Here is an 18,199-nt window from a genome sequence, read left to right as displayed (position 1 = left end):
AAATACTTAAAGTTAAATTATATTTCGTCCGATGTTTTATCGACGATCGTTTAATAACTAATTCTATAATTTAAAATACTTGTATAAGTATTTGTATAATACTTAAAATACTTGTAATTTAATATTCCGCATATATATATATATATGTATGTATGTATGTATGTATGTATGTATGTATGTATATACAGGGTGGAGAATTTATATTGAGACACCTAAATATCTAAAGCAAGATAGAAAAAAATGTTTCAGACAAAAGTTGTTCGGTTCTAAGGGGATCATAAGATGGTGCCATTAATTTGACTTTGGGTGGAGGCGCTTCGGAGATTTCAATGTCAATCTTATTTTATTTTCTTTACACTAATTGATGTCTCTCATTTTTTGAGCTTAAAATATTAAGATAACATTATTGCAAAATAAATAATTTTATGAAATATTTCATAGTTTATGTAAAATTATGTCGAAGTAAAGTAATAAAATAAAGTATAAAATATCTCGTAAACTATTAAATTTTTGGCCATCATACCCCTATAACTTTTTATGCAGAATATTGCAAGAAATCGATTTATGTAAAAAAATTGGGATATTTCCATTTAAAAAAACAAGATTGACATTGAAATCTCCGAAGCGCCTTAGAACCGAACAACTTTTGTCTGAAACATTCCTTTCTATCTTGCTTTATTTTTTAGATATTTAGGTATCTCAATATAAATGCTCCACTCTGTATATATATATATATATATATATATATATATATATATATACAGAGTGGAGCATTTATATTGAGATACCTAAATATCTAAAAAATATATATATATATATATATATATATCATAGTACATAAAATATTTCGGCAATGAATTACCAATAATATTTTTCTTCTCTCTCTCTCTTTTTTAAAGAGTGATTTTTTTAAAGAGTGATAACATGGTATTCGTCTTTGGTCGAGTATACAATACGCGCTAATGTTTACCTCGGCATTGTTATTAGCATTCACGCGGCGACACTCGAATAGAAACATAGTGCGAGACGCTCCGTCAAATTTCTTTTCTTAAGGCGATCGCGAAAAGTATCGCGAACTAATTTGCTATAAATAATTAATAAATCGCGAAGTATCGGGAATGTGAGCAGCAAACAATGATAAATTAATATGATCAATAATTAATTATCTTTTATATTATATATGTTAAATGTTAAATAATACGTAACTCTCTCCCGATGATACTTAGAGTTAAAAATATTTCGTCCGATACTTCATTTACGACATTTTTCAATTATTCAAATATAATTCAAAATGAGAACGCGCAATCGTATCGTAAGATCAAGTAATTAATATAATGAAAACTTTCCGTGATACATCTATCGTTTAACAAATAATTAATTTATTTATAACTTAAATTACTGCTATATATAATATTCCGCGCGCGCGCGTGTGTGTGTCATATGCATAAAATATTTCGGCAGTAAATTATTACTACCATGATATTCGGCCTTGATGGCATAAAGGCATAAACAATAGCGCGCTAATTTATGTATTACGGTTTTGTTATTATTTGCACGATGACAAGCAGTAAAGTAGAAGTGCAAAACGCTTCGTATAATCAAATTCCTTTTCTAAAAGCGATCGCGACTACTATCAAAACATAATTCACTATAATTATTACAATTGACTATTAATTAACTTTTGATAAACGAACTTTTGATAAACGACATAAAATTGTGTCGCGACGATAAATCTTTTTTGAATCACGATCATCTATTATTGCGAGTAAGAGGCAAATAGATAAGCATAAAAATTATAAATTATCGTTTCAATATGATCCCTTTGATTATCGATCTTTTCGGATAATAATTATTTCTCTAACAATGTTTAGAGTCAAATATATTTTGTATATACTTTAATTTTTCTAAAATGCAAGTATAAATTAATTATTAATTAAACAATTGCTTTATAACAATTTTTCATTACTTTAATCTTTCGATCTTATGATCCATTATTGTGTATATACTATATTTATCAACATTAGAGAGAGAGCTCTCTCTCTCTCTCTCTCTATTTTATCTTTATTATACTGTAGACAAACGTATAAACGTCAAGCGAATCGTACTTCTTATAAGTTGCTCTGTCTTACGGTATAATAAACTGCGTATCTCATGTGATTGTTCCGCGATCGTTGCATGTACGGTTAATCATAATTAATCGTATTTTCACGAGTGAGTGTGAATGCCACGACGAAACAGCAAAATATGAATAAAAGTAAAAAAGAAAGTTTACCTGACGGACAGACCAACGATATGTGGTAAGTAATTCATAAATTATGTATAATTTTTATTATTTTAAAAATAGACATATTGCTCATTTAAGCCACCATAAAACGTAAACTATGAACGATAGCGTCATGCTCGTGGTGTGAGAAAATTGCTAAAAAAAACCCCACTACATAATGTCACAAAGCGAATGACCTCATGCCATCGCATTCAGGCGCTTTTTAAAAATTCGGTTTTATTATAGACCTTGTATTATGTATGCGTGCACGTGAATTATAATGCGTTGTGTATATATACTGTGTGTGCATTGGATGTACGAAGAGAATAAACGTGATCGCGAGCGTAAATTACAGTGTGTTACGCGTATATCTTATGGGTAGAATGCGTGAATGGATATAATTCGCATGCGATGATTAGAAGAAAACACAAAATGACGAGGCGACATGTAGTGAATTTAATATGTACACATATCTAGACTTTGAATAATTAGATTGAATGAAGAGAAATTAAGAACATAAACATAAAAAGACTTACACTAGTAGTGAGCAATGTGTTTCCCTTAGGCTGAATGCTCTCGGCCAATGCGGCAACGTTATCCATCTCGTTACGAGCATCTGAATGATCGTCTGAAATCTATAACAAAAAATAATCATATGTCATGCGAAAAAATTACAAGGAAATATATTTATATATATATAATAGAAAAAAAAAATGGATTCAAAAACAAGAAATAATTCAATACCAACTCGTTAATTTATAGTGAATTTAATGATGTAATAACTAAAGAAATTAAGAATTCGTGCGTGGATGTGTGTGTGTGCATGTGTGTTGTGTGTAACAAAAATCTATTATTACTTACTCTGCTATCCGATTGTTTTTCAGATGGATCTTCAAGGAGAGATTGAAGTCCTACATCTGCCTCGGCATCGCTCTGAGTCCGAACTTCTTCCTCGTCGCTCTCGCGATCACTCTCTTCGCTCTCGTTCTCGCTACTGGTTGTTTGGTCTTCGGTTTCCGGAGCCGCTTCCTTGTCACTGTTCTCTTTATCTGTACCTAAAGAAAAATGAAAAATAACATTTAATTAAATTCGATTTGCTTCGTTTTTTAGCAATATTATATATAATTTTTAAAATTTTCTCAGACAAATGCCTCATTTCACAGCACAGAGGGGATAATCGAGATAAATGAAAACCAAATATCTCGCACCATCAGGATTGGTAGTACTATCATCACCGTAATATATAATTTATACACAAAAAGCTTTTATATAATTACAAAGCTTTTACATATAATGTAATAATAAATACAATTATAATAATTACCTTCAACCTCCACATCCACATCCACGTCCATCAACATGTCCGACATATTTGCATATTTGGCCGCAAGTTCTTCAATAGACATTTCGTTGTCAGCCTAAACGAAGACGAGCATATTTTTATTCTACATCTATACAATGTGGCAAAAAAAAAAAAAAAAGAATTACAATCGTCCATTTATTTTTCAATATTAAAATAATTAATAATAATTCTAAAAAAAGAAAAAGCTATATATACCTTAAGCTCATCGAGTTCCCGTTTATGATCGATATCTCCCTCGAGTCTCTCCTCTTCCATGATAGTATCTTCTTCGTCTGAAGATTCACCAGATGCCGCGACGAAATCTGCATCCGCATCAATTGCTTCCTTATTGTCCTATAATAAAAATCGTCAAATCTCGTTTAATCTTTCCCGCAGCAGGTTAATGGCTTAAAACATTGCAATTTTAATCAATCTAAAAAATAATTTCATATCTTTATATTAAAAATTTATATTAATAAAATTTTCCATTAAAGTGATTTAAAACAACTTTTAAAACAATTTTTAAAACCTTTAGCTGTTTTGGGATAATTTTGCATAAAAGAGAAGATCGTTCTACAAAGTATTTATCATATTAAAACGCATTGTTTTTATTAACACATTAAATAAAGAAATTTGCAGCAACATCTTTCCTCTTTGTGTAAAATTAAAAAAATGAATTGTGTCTTAAACATACATTTTGCTCCTCTTCATTTGTTGCGTTTTGGGGTGATAAGCTTTTGTTGCAATCCTCCAAATAGTTTGGTGGCAAATCTTTCAGAAGATCTTCCAGAGGTATTTCCGATTCTCTCTTCAATAATTCCACTTCTTCTTTATGATTAGTCGTTAATTTCATTTCCTCTTCGGCTTTAGCTATAGTCTCCTCGTCATCATCTGAACTCTGATTTGGTTGGAATTCCTCTGTAATGTGCATTGCATATATTATACAAAAATAATTTATATAATACAATAAAATTACAGTGAATTCATAATAAAGATAAACTAAATAGGAATTTAATTTAATAAATAGTACATGATTTTTAAAAATACAATAGTTTATGCACAACATAATTAAAAATAAAACCTTATGTAATTAAAATAATTTATATATATAAGCTATTAAACATTATATAATCAAAATAATATTTAAGCGATCTATTATATATACAGAAGAGAGATTTAGTTGAAATGACTTATATGCAACTCGGCGAACAGTTTAAGTAAATTAATTTATCCAATCATTAAGTTCAAGAGCTCGTTCTAAGCTCCAAAATATATGTATATCTTTTATAAATTATAATAATAAAAGCTATTAAATTAAGAATTTTATACAATATTATTACATAGTTCTACAGAATAATTATACAATATTGTAATTAAAAGTTTTATGATGTAAATTTTACTATTATAAAATATGTTTATCAACAATAATTTTTTGGCATCAAAAAGTGTTGTCAAGTTATTATAAATGTTAATATAATTATTAACATTATGTTATACATAATATTAATGTTACAAACTATTTTATTAAGTATGTATTTTTATATAAATCCATAAAATTAATTTTTCTTTACATTATGAATTAAACATACCATCAGAATAACATTTTCCCTGTGGAACTGGCGAAGAAATGCGCGAGCTATTCATGGAAGCTGGAATACTTTGTGAACCATCGGTCTTGTTGAGACCTTCTGTCAGCCAAGTGGAATATTTTTCTGTTTGACCCACAATGAAATTCAAATGTTGATCTAATGCTTTCTTTCGTTTTTCTTCCAGCCTCGTTTGCTGTTTATATTCCACCAACTGGCAACAAATTACAAAAAAAAAATTTTAAATTTATTTTAAAAAATTTATATCTAAATGTTTTTTTAATTTTGTCTAAATATTGTTATTAAAATTATTAATAAGAATTTTCATCTGCTCAAATTCAAAAGCATTTGCGAGATATCGCGTTTATGATATATTCGATATATGATTATAATTTAATAAAATAGGTGTCCTGCATTAAATTCTTTGATTGAATTTAGGAAACTAAACAACCATACACAATATGCAGACTTTGCTGTTCCCACAACGAGCACACGCTTCTGATAACGATACATCAAGAAGGTCGGCTTAATTAGTGTGGGGTAATAGCAGAATTAAACCGATCTATTTTTATAAAAGAAAAGGAATGATATAATAATGGTAATAAAATTTAAAACAAATATAAACAATTCTTTCATCGATCTAAATCGATAAATTATTTAAAATCTTTAAATATTAATTTTATTATTTTTGTTCTAGCTCACCTTCTCTACATTCGTCCAAAAGGTTTTAATTTCCTTGGCGACAAAGCTAGCAATCTTTTTCAATCGGAGTTCCTGCGACTTCTCAGCCTTCTGCGCTTGAATCGCCTTCTCTTGAAAGTACTTTTGTACCATTCGCGCACATTTCTTCGCCGCAGCTTTCTTCCATTTGCGCTCCTGAGCAAAGTCGGCAGCCAACCACACCATCTCTTCCAGCAAATAATCCCAATGGGCTTTGGTTCGAGCCGGTTCCTGCACTTTAGGTAATCGCCGCTCTGACCATAATCCCTCACGTTGCAACTCAGCGATCCGCTGCATCACGTATGCCTCCTGCATTCCAATAATCGTAGTCATTAGCATAAAATGTTTAATTTTAAATGTAAAAATGATGTATCCGATTTTTTCGAAACATTTACCACAATTAAATAATAAAATAATTAATAATAAAAGTAATTCAAAATAATTAAATAATAATTTAATTCATTAAAATTTTTACATATTCAATGAAATATTGATATTGATATTTTATATATGCTTTTTATGTTGCGAAAAAATAGTATTCAGAATCAATTATTAAGGATATGATAATCACCTGTTTAGCCTTTTCCACAATTTGCTCCTGATTGTTCGTGATATCACAGGAAGTAATTACGGTAGTAGGTGTAGACAACTTAACGAGCTTAACGACAGGCTGGGGGTTATTGAGCGCAGTGGTTGTCGTAGGCGTTTTCGGGGTGACGCTGGTGGTTACTGACGACGATGGCTTTTCCATCACCGGACTCGGGGCAGTAATCGTGACCGCTGGCTTCGACGGTTCCGTAACTACCGATGTTCCACCTGAAATGGTAACATGATTAAAAAGATTGTTATAATGTATATGATGAAAATTATATATATATAAAATAAAATGAAATAAAATAAAATCGAAGAGCTGGCAAACATAATAACGATACATAGTAGCGTATATAACATCAATAAATAGTAATTTATTTGCTGAAGAAAAGTGAGTCATTGGTTTTTAGAAGCAATTAATCTCAATGGCCAATGTATCACTCTTCGCTAAAAAAAATTTTCTTAAACACACGCATTTTTATACTTATTTGCGAAATTATATCGATTGCTTACAGGCTATCTTAATCCACCATTTATCACACTTTCTTTTTTACATGTTTACTAGCGCAAGATGGATACTTGTGCTGTGATACACATTTCTTTGTATTATCACATTGTTTATCACTTTTTAATTTTTTTAAATTAAATAATGATTGCTAAATATATATTTATAGCATAAACAGATATTTATGGCAGAAATATCTTATTACATAATTCAGATGAAACTGGAGAACAACATTTTAGATCTTTTTATAGATCGTTTGATAGATATTTTTTAGATGAGAATAAGATTTAAAAATATAAGAGATAATATAATATGGTTACAATATAACTTTCTTTGTTTAAATAGAATATCGTAATATATTTCAGGCAATAAAAGAGATTTTGAGATATTTTGAATAATTTATATAGATTGATAACAATAAAATAATTTATAATAATGAGAATATTAAACATTAATGTTAACTAAAATAAAAATAAACATTAGAGATTATGAATAGAGAAAATAAAAATAATAACTTTATTATTTTTGAAATCACATTTTCATCAAGGAATGAAAGTTTAAATTCATAATATCTCTAAATTTCAGTATTCTGAATATCAAAAGCATTATATATTTCACGCATATAATAATAGTAATAATAATAATAAATCTTTGACAACATTAAAGATTCCACACAACAGACAAAAAACAAGATGATATATGTTTACAAGATCGACAATAACTACCAAAGCGAGAAACCGTCATGAAACACGTCAATTAAGATAAAATAAGCTAATCGCTTCCATTTGCATCTGGGAGAATATATATGTATATGTATATATGTGTGTGATACCGAAGGCAAGGAATAGATGTACATTGTTTTTACCAAGCTTCAAATAAAAACATGCGTTTGCATTTGATAACAATCAGGACGATCGCCACACAGAGTATTGTTGTACAGTTACATGTAATATGTTATTTATTCTTGTTTAATTTGTTCTACAGAATTGACATAAAGTAAACATACAATGAAAAAACATATTGTAATATATGACTTTGGATATATAATAAGTGTTTTCATCTAAAATTCATTTTACTTATTTTTTATATTTTATTTTCTGCCAATTCTGTATATTTTATATAGCTAATTTATTCGAGAAGTGAGAGTACAAGTTTCTATATGTCTTTAATAGCAGTAGTCGAAGTCTTTTTTGGTGAGCGTCTCCCGATCATCATTCAAACAGTTTAAGTCAAGAGTATGACAGATATAATATAGAAACATAACGCATGAAAACAATCAATTTCAATAAGATTTTCAATAAGAACTCAAGGATTTGGAGCAACTAACAAATTGCCCAAAAGCGAAACCAATATACGGAGCGACTTAAAGACACGAAGAAACGAACACGGCAGGCGACCTGCAGTAATCACCTATAATGAGCGTAGGTGCTAGAGTAGAAGCGGATGGAGGATGAACGGTGAGTGACGGTGAAGACTGGATTGCCGCTCGGAAGGCAAATACCATGCCATGGCGGCCCCCTTGAGGCCTACCTGGTACTTGTCCTGATGCGCAAATGATTATTTATTCGGTATACAATAACCGGAACTTTTTATTCATAATAATGAGTAGAAACTAAAATATAACACAAATGAGAAAACACTTGATCCTTTGTTAAATAATTTAAGAAGTACTTTTAGAAGTACTTTTCAAGATGATGCAAGATTCCTTCTAATGCAGAATATAGAGAAAGCATGAATATAAATATGCTGAAGATGGATTAAAAAACTGTGTAAAACGTACATTTTTAATGCACATTAGTTAAAAAATTTAAAAATAAGTTCGCGTCTTACAAGAGAGGTCCCACCTGAGTGTAAATTTGTTTATCAATTTCACTGGTCTTAGCTAATAAAGCATATTTCATAGAATGCACATGACAAACATATGCATATACATGCAGCATTCGATGCATTGTATTGGGTTAGAAAGTGGGCAGTGCCTTGGAAAAGGACATTATATCCCAGCCCAACCGAATTGTCCCGAGCCTATTTCCCGATTATTAGGCGTTACATTGCCCTGTGGACTCAGCATGTTATACTTTGAAAGGTGCTTTATTAGCTAAGACCAATGAAATTGATAAATAAATTTATACTCAAGTGGACCTCCCTTGTTAGCTCTTTTTATGTACCCGTTTTCCCGCTTAATTGTTCTTGCCCTGAGCCTGTTACTGCTATTATCTCTTTCAATTGTAATAATGTCAGATTTCTCCAAACATATTTAAAAAATCATCTCTAGCAAAATCGTCTAATATGATAAAGATATTGTTATACCTACTAAATCATTATTTATTTAATAATACTAGTATTGATCTATAAAACTTTTGGATAGTAAAAGAAGTGTTATGGTTTTAACTAAAATTATTAATTGAATAAAACGATTTTTTTTATTTCAAGAAAAAACTCAGCACCGTTTCAAATAAGCATCCACCGCAAACAACAATTCTAGAACAATAATATTGTGTAGCTGGATTCGCGAACGTAATGTTACTCTCGATGAATGCATTATAAATCGAAGGTCAACTTACGGGTCAATATCGCTCAAACAATGAGTAATTAGATTTTCTTGCTGCCTTAATTATTAAACAATATTTACCTTGTTGGGTGAGCTGAGCTAAAGCCGCAGCAGGTAGGGTAGTGGAAAGCGCTATTGGCGTGACACCCACGCCGGAGATCTTGACTTCCGCGCTTTGATTTGGGATTTGTACCACCGTAGAATCGGCAGTAACGGTTGCAACGGTAGCAGTGACAGCAGCGGTGGTAGTAGTAATAGCAGCAGCGACGGTAGTAGCGGTAACAGTGGTGACAGCAGACAACTGCGAGAAATCCAATGACAACGGCGCTGTCAAATCCTCGTCATCGTCGTCCGGATCGAGCGGATGCTGACGTAAAAAGTGCAAATATTGTGGCGTTGGGGGCCGTTTCTGCCAACTAGGATAGTCCATCATATTTCCGCCGATGTGCAAAAAGAATAGCTCCGACACATTCTCGACATATTTCTCGCGTACGATACGCATCCGTCGTATCTTATGCTCCAATATCCTTCTACGGTAGCCACTACTATCGAACGCAACTGTTTTCTCCGTCGTCTCCGATAATTTCAATCGCTTTCTCGCCGGCGGTGACGGCGATTGCACCCGCGTCTGTGGCGATGACGTCTGCGACGACATCGGTGTCGCAAACATGTTGCTTAATGAGGTACGTACGAGCTTCGGCGACGTCGCTAATACTACCTTGGTAGAGTTCTGTGACCGTGACGCGACTGACGGCGATGTACCGGCAACACTGATATTCCCGGCCACCAATCCTGCCGTGTTACGCGGTGGCGTCCCCGCAATGTTGACGATCCTTGTGACGCCGACTTGTTGCGTTCCACTCGCATTAGTCGTGATGTTATTCGGTATAACCTATTAATAAAAATACGCAAGTATCAATCGTTGTCACAGAAAAAACTTTAGCACGAAATTGTGCTAAAGTGCAAATGTATAGATTAATTATTTAATTACAGTGTAATCCTTGATTAAACAATCAGCAATTAATAAATAACCAGCTTTTAATGAACGATAAAAATAATCAAAACTAAAGTAATTCTTGATAATCATTACTGAATATAATTATTTACTAATTAAATTAATGCTTAGTTATTATAAATATTTTATTGAGTAAGCAGTAATAATAATTAATAAATAATGTACAAATAATGGAAGTTAACATAACCGCTGACTGTAATTAATTTAATACATATATAATTTTTTTTATTAATATATAACAAATTAGATAATTAAGTTAGATAAAACATCCTATTATACTTTATGAAAAAAATGCATGTTTTTTTTATTTAAACAAATATAAATTGTATATTTTTTCACGCAACACATTTTAACTAGAAAAATTTGATAACATGAAGACATACTTGCGTAAGACCAGGAACTTGACTCGTAATGACGAACTGTTGCCCGCTACTAGTAGAGAGCACATTGAGGCCTTGAGTAGCGAGAACTTGCTGCAGACTGACAGTCTGTTGAGCTGCACCTCCATTATTTCCTCCATTATTAGACGCACCCCGATTAAGGGGTGGTAAAATAGGTGCACCTTGCTTATCACTCATTGCACGTTATGCTGAAAAGATAAAACGTTGCATTGTATAATGATTCACAGTGACTTGCACCATATAAATATTCATGTTTTACTATGTATAAAGTATGTAAATATTGAAATATTAATTCTTTAAAAACCCGCTTTTTTAAAATATAACATCAATATATGTACTTTAATAGAATTCATTTAAAAAGATATATATCTTTAATATAATTACATTTTTAATATATTTTATAAATTAAAGATTTTGTTATCTTATATATATCTTTAAATACCCATCAATACATAAGCCCATTAAATCCTCGTTATATACTTGTACAACTTGATATATAGTTCTTGAAATTTGTCTGCCAAACAAATCTTATTAATACATATATGTTCTTAAAGGATTAATACTATATTATTTTTTTGTATTCTTATCTTAATAAAAAAAAAATATCTAAAAAATAAAGCTTAGAAAAGCTTAAAATTTAGAAGCAAATTTTAGAAAACCAAATTTAAAGATACTCTATGCATTAATTTCTAAATATAAAATTATTAAGTTCAAATAAAAAAAAGCAATTTACTTGTAGATACTTCATATTTTAACTTTCTTTTTAATAAGATATATTTAGGTATATTTTTGAAGTATAACAAAGATTACATTCAATAAGATGAAAGGATCAGTTTAAAGGATTAAAACAAGCAACAATGATTTGATAATAACATCATTAAGAATAATTTAACAACAAAGCGTATAGTTAGATAAAAACTTTTGCATTAATTTTAAACAATGCATACAATATGTATCTTAAATCATTAATCAAATATAAAACATCATAGATAAAAATATAGTGAAGAAATAGTGTGTATGCAAAATATTGAGACCTCAAATATTATATATACTAAAAGTATGCAGACCTTAAATATTATATGTACTAAAAGTATACAGAAATAAACATGTTAAACAGATAAGCAGATTTGCAATGCAACAGAAACTTTGATCCTTTTTTAAATAATCCATTGGATAGAGACAACTTATTTGATATATTGTAAACTATTAAAAAAAAAAAAAAAAAAAAAAAAAAAAAAAAAAAAATCAAGCAAATAAATATATATATATAAAAAATACTAGCAACAATGATCTCCAATGCATGAGCTCATTCGTTTATCGAAAGACGAAAATATCTCGATTATTCGCAAATGTAAATCGAAAGAAAAAAAAAAGATGAATTCGGAGTAAACGGAGTAAGATACGGCTTCGACGTTTAAAAAAAAAAAAAAATAATAATAATAATAAAAAAGAGTAGATATTGTGCAAAAGGCGACTAATACATACGCGAAATTCAGTGTCGTACATGACGACGGGATATCGGGGATCGGCGAGTGTCAGGAGAGGAAGTGTATCATCGCGAGATCCCGGACCGGCAAACCGAACGATGGTTCGAGATCCGGTTGCTATCCGAGAAATGCATCAAGGGATCGGTGTGCTTTATACGATCGAGGTGCCGGTGACGAGAGAACGCGAGTGCAGGTCGGAGATGCGCGTCGCGACGACGTGGAGACGCGCGAGGAGGCGACCTCGCCGGACACGACGAATGGCGTCGATGGGTGGGGAAGCCGCCCGACGCAACACCGCGCGGCGCGACGTGATACAAAGGAAATCTCCCGTCCGCCATGTTGGCGTTGGCTTCGGGACGACCGCGGACTTACCATAATGTAATCACAAATTTTCGCGACGTAGGTGCGCCATCCATGGAAATGATCGTCACGCCCGCGATCCGCGTGGGTCAACTCGCAATTGGGTACCTCACGTAACATACGACGCATGAGCTATATCTAATATTTTACGATACATTGTCACACCGCACGCCCAAGGACGCGTACACACTTCTAAACATGGCGACGGCTGCGAGACAAATTTCGGCCGCGGCCGAAACGAGCCAGTCTCCCCTTCCCCCTCCCGAGTCGCTATGTTTTCGCCAGTCGCGCAGAGATGGCGGCGCGTGCCCTCCCATTGGTCGATCGTGGCCGCTGCGCGCGACAACGTGGCATCAACGGGCGCGCGTGATTGGTCGACCCGCTCGTACGTTCGAATCCATATTCCGAGTTCAACACCGTTCGCGAGCCTCGTAAGCCCGTATCGGAGACTACGCATGGAAAATTGAAGATTAAAAATTGGAATTTAACTAATCGGAATAAAAGGAGCTAAAATTCTGTTGTCCCAATTATTAGTTAAATTTCAATTCAATCTTCGATGCTTAATCTTTTTGATAGGAACTAGATTTGTTCTTTGCAACTAAACTTCTTGCATTTTTTGTTCTTCCTCTCTTCCTCTTCAATTTCTAAATATATATATTAATTATTAATTGTATTAATTATAGCGATTGATCAATCAGGATAAACCTGGCTGCTTTTACCCTGATTGGTCGAACGCTGTTTGATGCAATCTTATATGGTGATATTTTTAGTAATTTACTAGATAGTATGCGATCTAACTGGAAAATCAAATCATGTATATATATATATATATATATATATATATATATATATATGCCATGGCTCAAAATTCAGTAAAGATAAATTGAAATTCGAGATCAAATTCGAATCAAGTTAAAGATTTCATTGCCCTATTGATCAAATCCCCATCTTGAACCTTAGTCTGTATCCTGTATAATTTAATACAGGCTTTAGCTATTCTTTTCATTTACACCAAATTGCATTTTTTACACTCGAAATGAGCAACACGTGTAAAGAAAAAGGAAAAATAAAAAAAAATGGATTGTGCATATGTATATAATATATATAATCTATTTTTTAATTTTCTTTTTTGCAGGAAATGCTGCAAAAAAAAGAACAGATCTAATGAAATCTTTTTAGCTGCACTTAATATGCTATACACTTTGTACTTTCGGAATAAAATAATCCATAAAAATATCTAATGAAAAAGAAAGGGAAGAGAGCAAACTTGAAAATACAGATGGCTAAAAAAGAGATAAGAAGAATAGACCTCAGCATTCACCCGCATAGGAGACGATCGATAATCGAGTCGACCCGAAGCACCATCAGCCACGTGGCACACATTGAATCTCACGTTCTTTGCCTTACTAAAGTAATCGAACCGTAATATTATCTCGTATATACGTAAGTAAATATATACATACCTGTGCATCGATTTCCTTCCGGGATCACTCTATCGTCACCGGTGTCGCTCGGCTCCTCGAGGTTTCGCGTTGTCGGGGCCGACGAGTGCCGCGGGAGCGCCATTCGATCGTCGAGTGCGCGCACGTGCGTCTCTCGCGAGGAGACGCGTGCCGCCGCCGGGCGGCATTTTTGCGCGCGGGTACCCTCGCTGCCGCCGCCGCGGTAACGATCGCCATTTCGGCAAATGACCGGGTCGTTCCGGGATCACCTTCGGGATCGGAGGCAGGATGAACAGGAACGGATCTCCCTGGATCTTCCCCTCCGTCGATGCCGAGAGCCGAGAGCAACCGCGTGCGTGTCGAGCGTTCGACCAAGTGAGTGACACTCGGATCGGATACTCCGCGCGTTGTCCCGGTTATCGTCGGCATCGCCGGAAGAGCCATCCGGAATCGCCCACGCAAGTGCGCGCTTTTTGAAATACGCGCAATAAAAATCCGTAGGGTGGGATTTATACTAATGATAGATTCACGCTGCATCCGATATCCAATAGGGAAAGTTTCTCTTCTAGGCCGATATTCGTAGTCAGTTCTTATTTCAAGACTGTCTTAAGTAATGTCTTAAAATGCTAATGGCTCTGTGATTGGTTTAGGGCATCTTAAGATTGTGCTTAAAGCCCGTATCAGACTACGCGTTGAAGATTGAGATTGAAGATTGAAATTTGACCAATCAGGACAAAGAAATTTTAGTTCCTTTTGTTCTGATTAGTCAAATTCCAATCTTTAATCTTCAATTTTCAATGCGTAGTCTGATACGGGCTTAAGACGATCTTAAATATAAGAACTGACTATGAATACCGGCCAAACAGAAGAAAAAGAAGAAGATAATACAAAATATGACCTAGGTCGCTCAAATGCTATAAAGAAGAAATAATTCAAAATACTTCATATTATTGTTGTGATTGATATGACATTGCTGCGGAAATTGTATTTTTTTATGTATTAATCTCACGTTTTATTTGCTATGTAGTAGTGTTAAACAGAGGTTCGAATCGTTTCCTTCTTGTTTGTTAAAAACCTATGTTATTTCGCGTATAGATTTTAATCAAACGCTTTAACAATATGTTTATCCACATTTTATTTATGTAAATATTTTAATAATTCTCACCCGCACACACGTACGCAATATCTACAAATTCTTTGTTGGCTTTTTAGAAAAGTCAAGCCTTTCAAACTTTATGGTTTTGTTTCTTAGATAATTAACGTATGTGTGTATGTATTACAGCCACAAAGAAGAAGAAGAAGAAGAAAGATGTGTGTACGTACACTCGGGATTGAAGGATGATTAAATTGGACGCGAGCATTCATCCGAGTTTGTCAGAGATGGTGACAGAGAAATTGCAACGAAAAAATGTAATTACAATCGTGGATTTTGTCACGACGGATCCGATTAAACTGGCAACCTTCACCGGTCTTTCACATATGGTATATATTTAATAAAAAAAAAATGGATAAAAAATTAATGAAAACGTCTTATGTGTCACACACACACACACACACACACACACACATTGTGTATATTGTGCATGTTAGATATTAAAAAAACAAAACTAAAAAAATATAGAAAGAAGTTTTCTTTTCATTTTTTTTTCTGATTGGCTAATTAAATATTACTTTACTCCAAAGAGTAAATTTTGGAATCCAACTCAATTCAAAAATTAGTTTCAATTGATATTAATATAACTTATTTATATTTTTTTAACTTGAGAAAAAGAAACAAAAAAAATTGGGACTTGATTCAGCACAATATTCAGGCTTGGGAAGTAACGCGTTATTTGTAACGCCGTTACCGTTACAGTTACTTTTTTTCGGTAATTGTAACGGTGACGGCGTTACAAATTTTGTTTGTAATGGAAAAAATAACTTTGTTACATTTTTCGGTAATGAGTAACGAATTTAACAGTTACTCTTATTGTTACTTTTTTCGAATTTATTTGATATAATTTTCATACAAAGGAACATATTGATAAAAGTGTTGGAACGCAGCATTACATGAAAACTGCTGAAAGCTTATTTTGGTATCTTGTTTCTTTGTAAGACAATGTTTAAAAATTTTTAGTGTTTAATTTGATCTTGTATTTAAAAAAATTGTATGTAAAGTTAGTTTTATATATAAAAAAACTAACGGAAAATGTAACGACTCGTTATTTTTTGAGTAACGGTAACGAGTTACTTTTTAAAAAAAGGATGGTAAGAGTAACGAATTACTTTTATAAAGTAACTTTCCCAACCCTGACTATATTAACATTTGCAGGATATATTGGAAGTGAAGAAGCACATATTGAAGAATTACGGTGGCACAAAGAGGAATGCGATTGAGGTTCTTGCAATAGAACGCAACTATATTTCAATCAATATAAAGTGGTATGTTTGAAACATATATTAGCTCTTAATTGAGATAATGTTGATAAATACAAATATATACAACTATTGTTTAGAAGATAGATATTTAATATTTGATTTTTATTGCAACAGTTTGGATGAATTGCTGAAAGGTGGCCTGTATCCTGGACAGTTGTGCGAGTTATGCGGACCGTCATCTTCTGGAAAGACTCAATTATGTTTGACAATAGCTGCTAATATTGCTGTTCAGTCAGACACCATTGTGTATTACTTTGATACAAAAAGAGATTTCACCAGATTTCGATACGAAGAGATTTTAAAGGCAAGAAACTTTAGACAAGAGGTAATAACTTTAAATATTAATCAAAACATTGGCATGTTAATAAATTCAATTAATTATTAGATAAAAAATTATAACACAAATTTGAATTGGATATAATATTATACAGCACAATAATAAAATAAATAGTAAATTGATTATATGTTCAATTAAAAGAAAAACAATTTTATGGAAAAAGAATAAGATCATATTTATGTAGAGTGTGAAAGCTTTTTAATATGATTTATTGCTTTTAAAATTTTTATACACTGATAAATTTCTTATATCGCATTATACAAATAAAACTTGCCTTAATTAATACTTATTAATTTTTATTGCAAAATTCTGGAAAAATAAATACTGTATTTTTTTGTTCCAGATTATAGAAAACGTATTGCAACGTACAAAAGTCTGTCATATACGTTCGTCCCGTGACTTAATACGAGTTTTACGCGAATTAGTAACTTTCTATAAAACAAAGAAGAATAATATGTCGCCTGAAGAAAAAAGATTTCGTTTTGTAATTATAGATTCTTTACCAGCAGTCATCTTTAAGGTACTGATAGATAAATTTCTATTGATGTTGTCTTCTAAAATATTTTGATTATATTTTATGCATATATTAATGCAATATGATTAAAGTGTATCAATTAATATTATTAAGTATTGATATTTCTAACCAATTTTCATAATAATTAACTTATAATTAATATTAGATTGAATAGTATATAAAATTAGGAATTATAATAGCCTTCACAGTTTTTAACAATCAGCTATTATCTTATTTCTCTTAAGGTAACGCGACAAGCGCATCAGCATGATCTTGAGACGACATACGAGCTCGATGATTTGGCCGAGGCATGTCGATTCCTCACGAGAGAGTGCCATGCAATCGTGGTCACGGTGAATTCAGTTACTCAATGGAATTCCTCCGATCAAATAGACCCTGCCGCCATAACACCGGCATTAGGAAGATTCTGGGCGAGGGTACCAGTCACGAGATTACTGATAGTAAGACTGCATAGTGAAATTCGAAGGATTACTGTTTGGAAGGATCTAAGATCAGACGAGAAATCCTGCATCGTGATGGTAAGCGATGCCGGGATTACGTCACAATAAGCCGTCTATAAGGTCAGTCAATTGTTAAATATTCTGATTGATTGTTATTAAGTATTATATCATAAAAATGTGTTAATTATATTATTATACCTGTTTATTTT

General features: G+C 32.4%; 2 protein-coding genes across 16 annotated transcripts in view; one reads left to right on the top strand and one right to left on the bottom strand.

Annotated features, from left to right (window-relative positions):
• Dom (domino helicase) overlaps positions 1–14,696 on the bottom strand; it is a 36,599-nt gene extending 21,903 nt beyond the window's left edge. For 2 of the 8 annotated variants that reach the window (XM_070306264.1, XM_070306267.1), the window contains exons 1-11: positions 12,831–13,050; positions 10,954–11,159; positions 9,637–10,447; positions 6,483–6,727; positions 5,894–6,220; positions 5,195–5,405; positions 4,300–4,523; positions 3,822–3,959; positions 3,588–3,681; positions 3,125–3,318; positions 2,800–2,898 (exon numbers count right to left, since the gene is read on the bottom strand). In XM_070306264.1, coding sequence (XP_070162365.1) covers positions 2,800–2,898; positions 3,125–3,318; positions 3,588–3,681; positions 3,822–3,959; positions 4,300–4,523; positions 5,195–5,405; positions 5,894–6,220; positions 6,483–6,727; positions 9,637–10,447; positions 10,954–11,148 — 2,538 coding nt within the window. In that variant the 5' untranslated portion in view covers positions 11,149–11,159; positions 12,831–13,050. Of the gene's footprint in view, positions 1–2,799; positions 2,899–3,124; positions 3,319–3,587; positions 3,682–3,821; positions 3,960–4,299; positions 4,524–5,194; positions 5,406–5,893; positions 6,221–6,482; positions 6,728–8,417; positions 8,543–9,636; positions 10,448–10,953; positions 11,160–12,456; positions 12,719–12,830; positions 13,051–14,281 lie in introns of those variants that run through there. The other 6 variants (XM_070306269.1, XM_070306270.1, XM_070306265.1 and 3 more) reach the window with 5 other exon arrangements.
• Rad51d (Rad51 recombinase D) lies at positions 9,680–18,192 on the top strand. Of its 8 annotated transcripts, none has more exons than XM_070306274.1 (6): positions 9,680–10,238; positions 15,543–15,742; positions 16,572–16,681; positions 16,793–17,003; positions 17,359–17,535; positions 17,775–18,192. In XM_070306274.1, the coding sequence occupies exons 2-6, from the start codon at positions 15,599–15,601 to the stop codon at positions 18,096–18,098; spliced, it is 966 nt and encodes a 321-aa protein (XP_070162375.1). In that variant the 5' UTR covers positions 9,680–10,238; positions 15,543–15,598; the 3' UTR covers positions 18,099–18,192. The 8 variants fall into 8 exon arrangements, with proteins under 8 accessions (XP_070162375.1, XP_070162381.1, XP_070162378.1 ...); XM_070306280.1 differs by lacking the exon at positions 9,680–10,238 and adding an exon at positions 12,863–12,922; XM_070306277.1 differs by lacking the exon at positions 9,680–10,238 and adding an exon at positions 14,015–14,261.
• Positions 18,193–18,199: the final 7 nt, after the last annotated feature.

The sequence above is a fragment of the Polyergus mexicanus genome, unplaced genomic scaffold (genome assembly GCF_030449975.1).
Source record: "Polyergus mexicanus isolate NDT 795.1 unplaced genomic scaffold, iyPolMexi1.0 SCAF_13, whole genome shotgun sequence".
NCBI lineage: Eukaryota > Metazoa > Arthropoda > Insecta > Hymenoptera > Formicidae > Polyergus > Polyergus mexicanus.
Note: the sequence above shows the minus strand (reverse complement) of the source record. Positions and strands in the feature narration are given on the sequence as shown.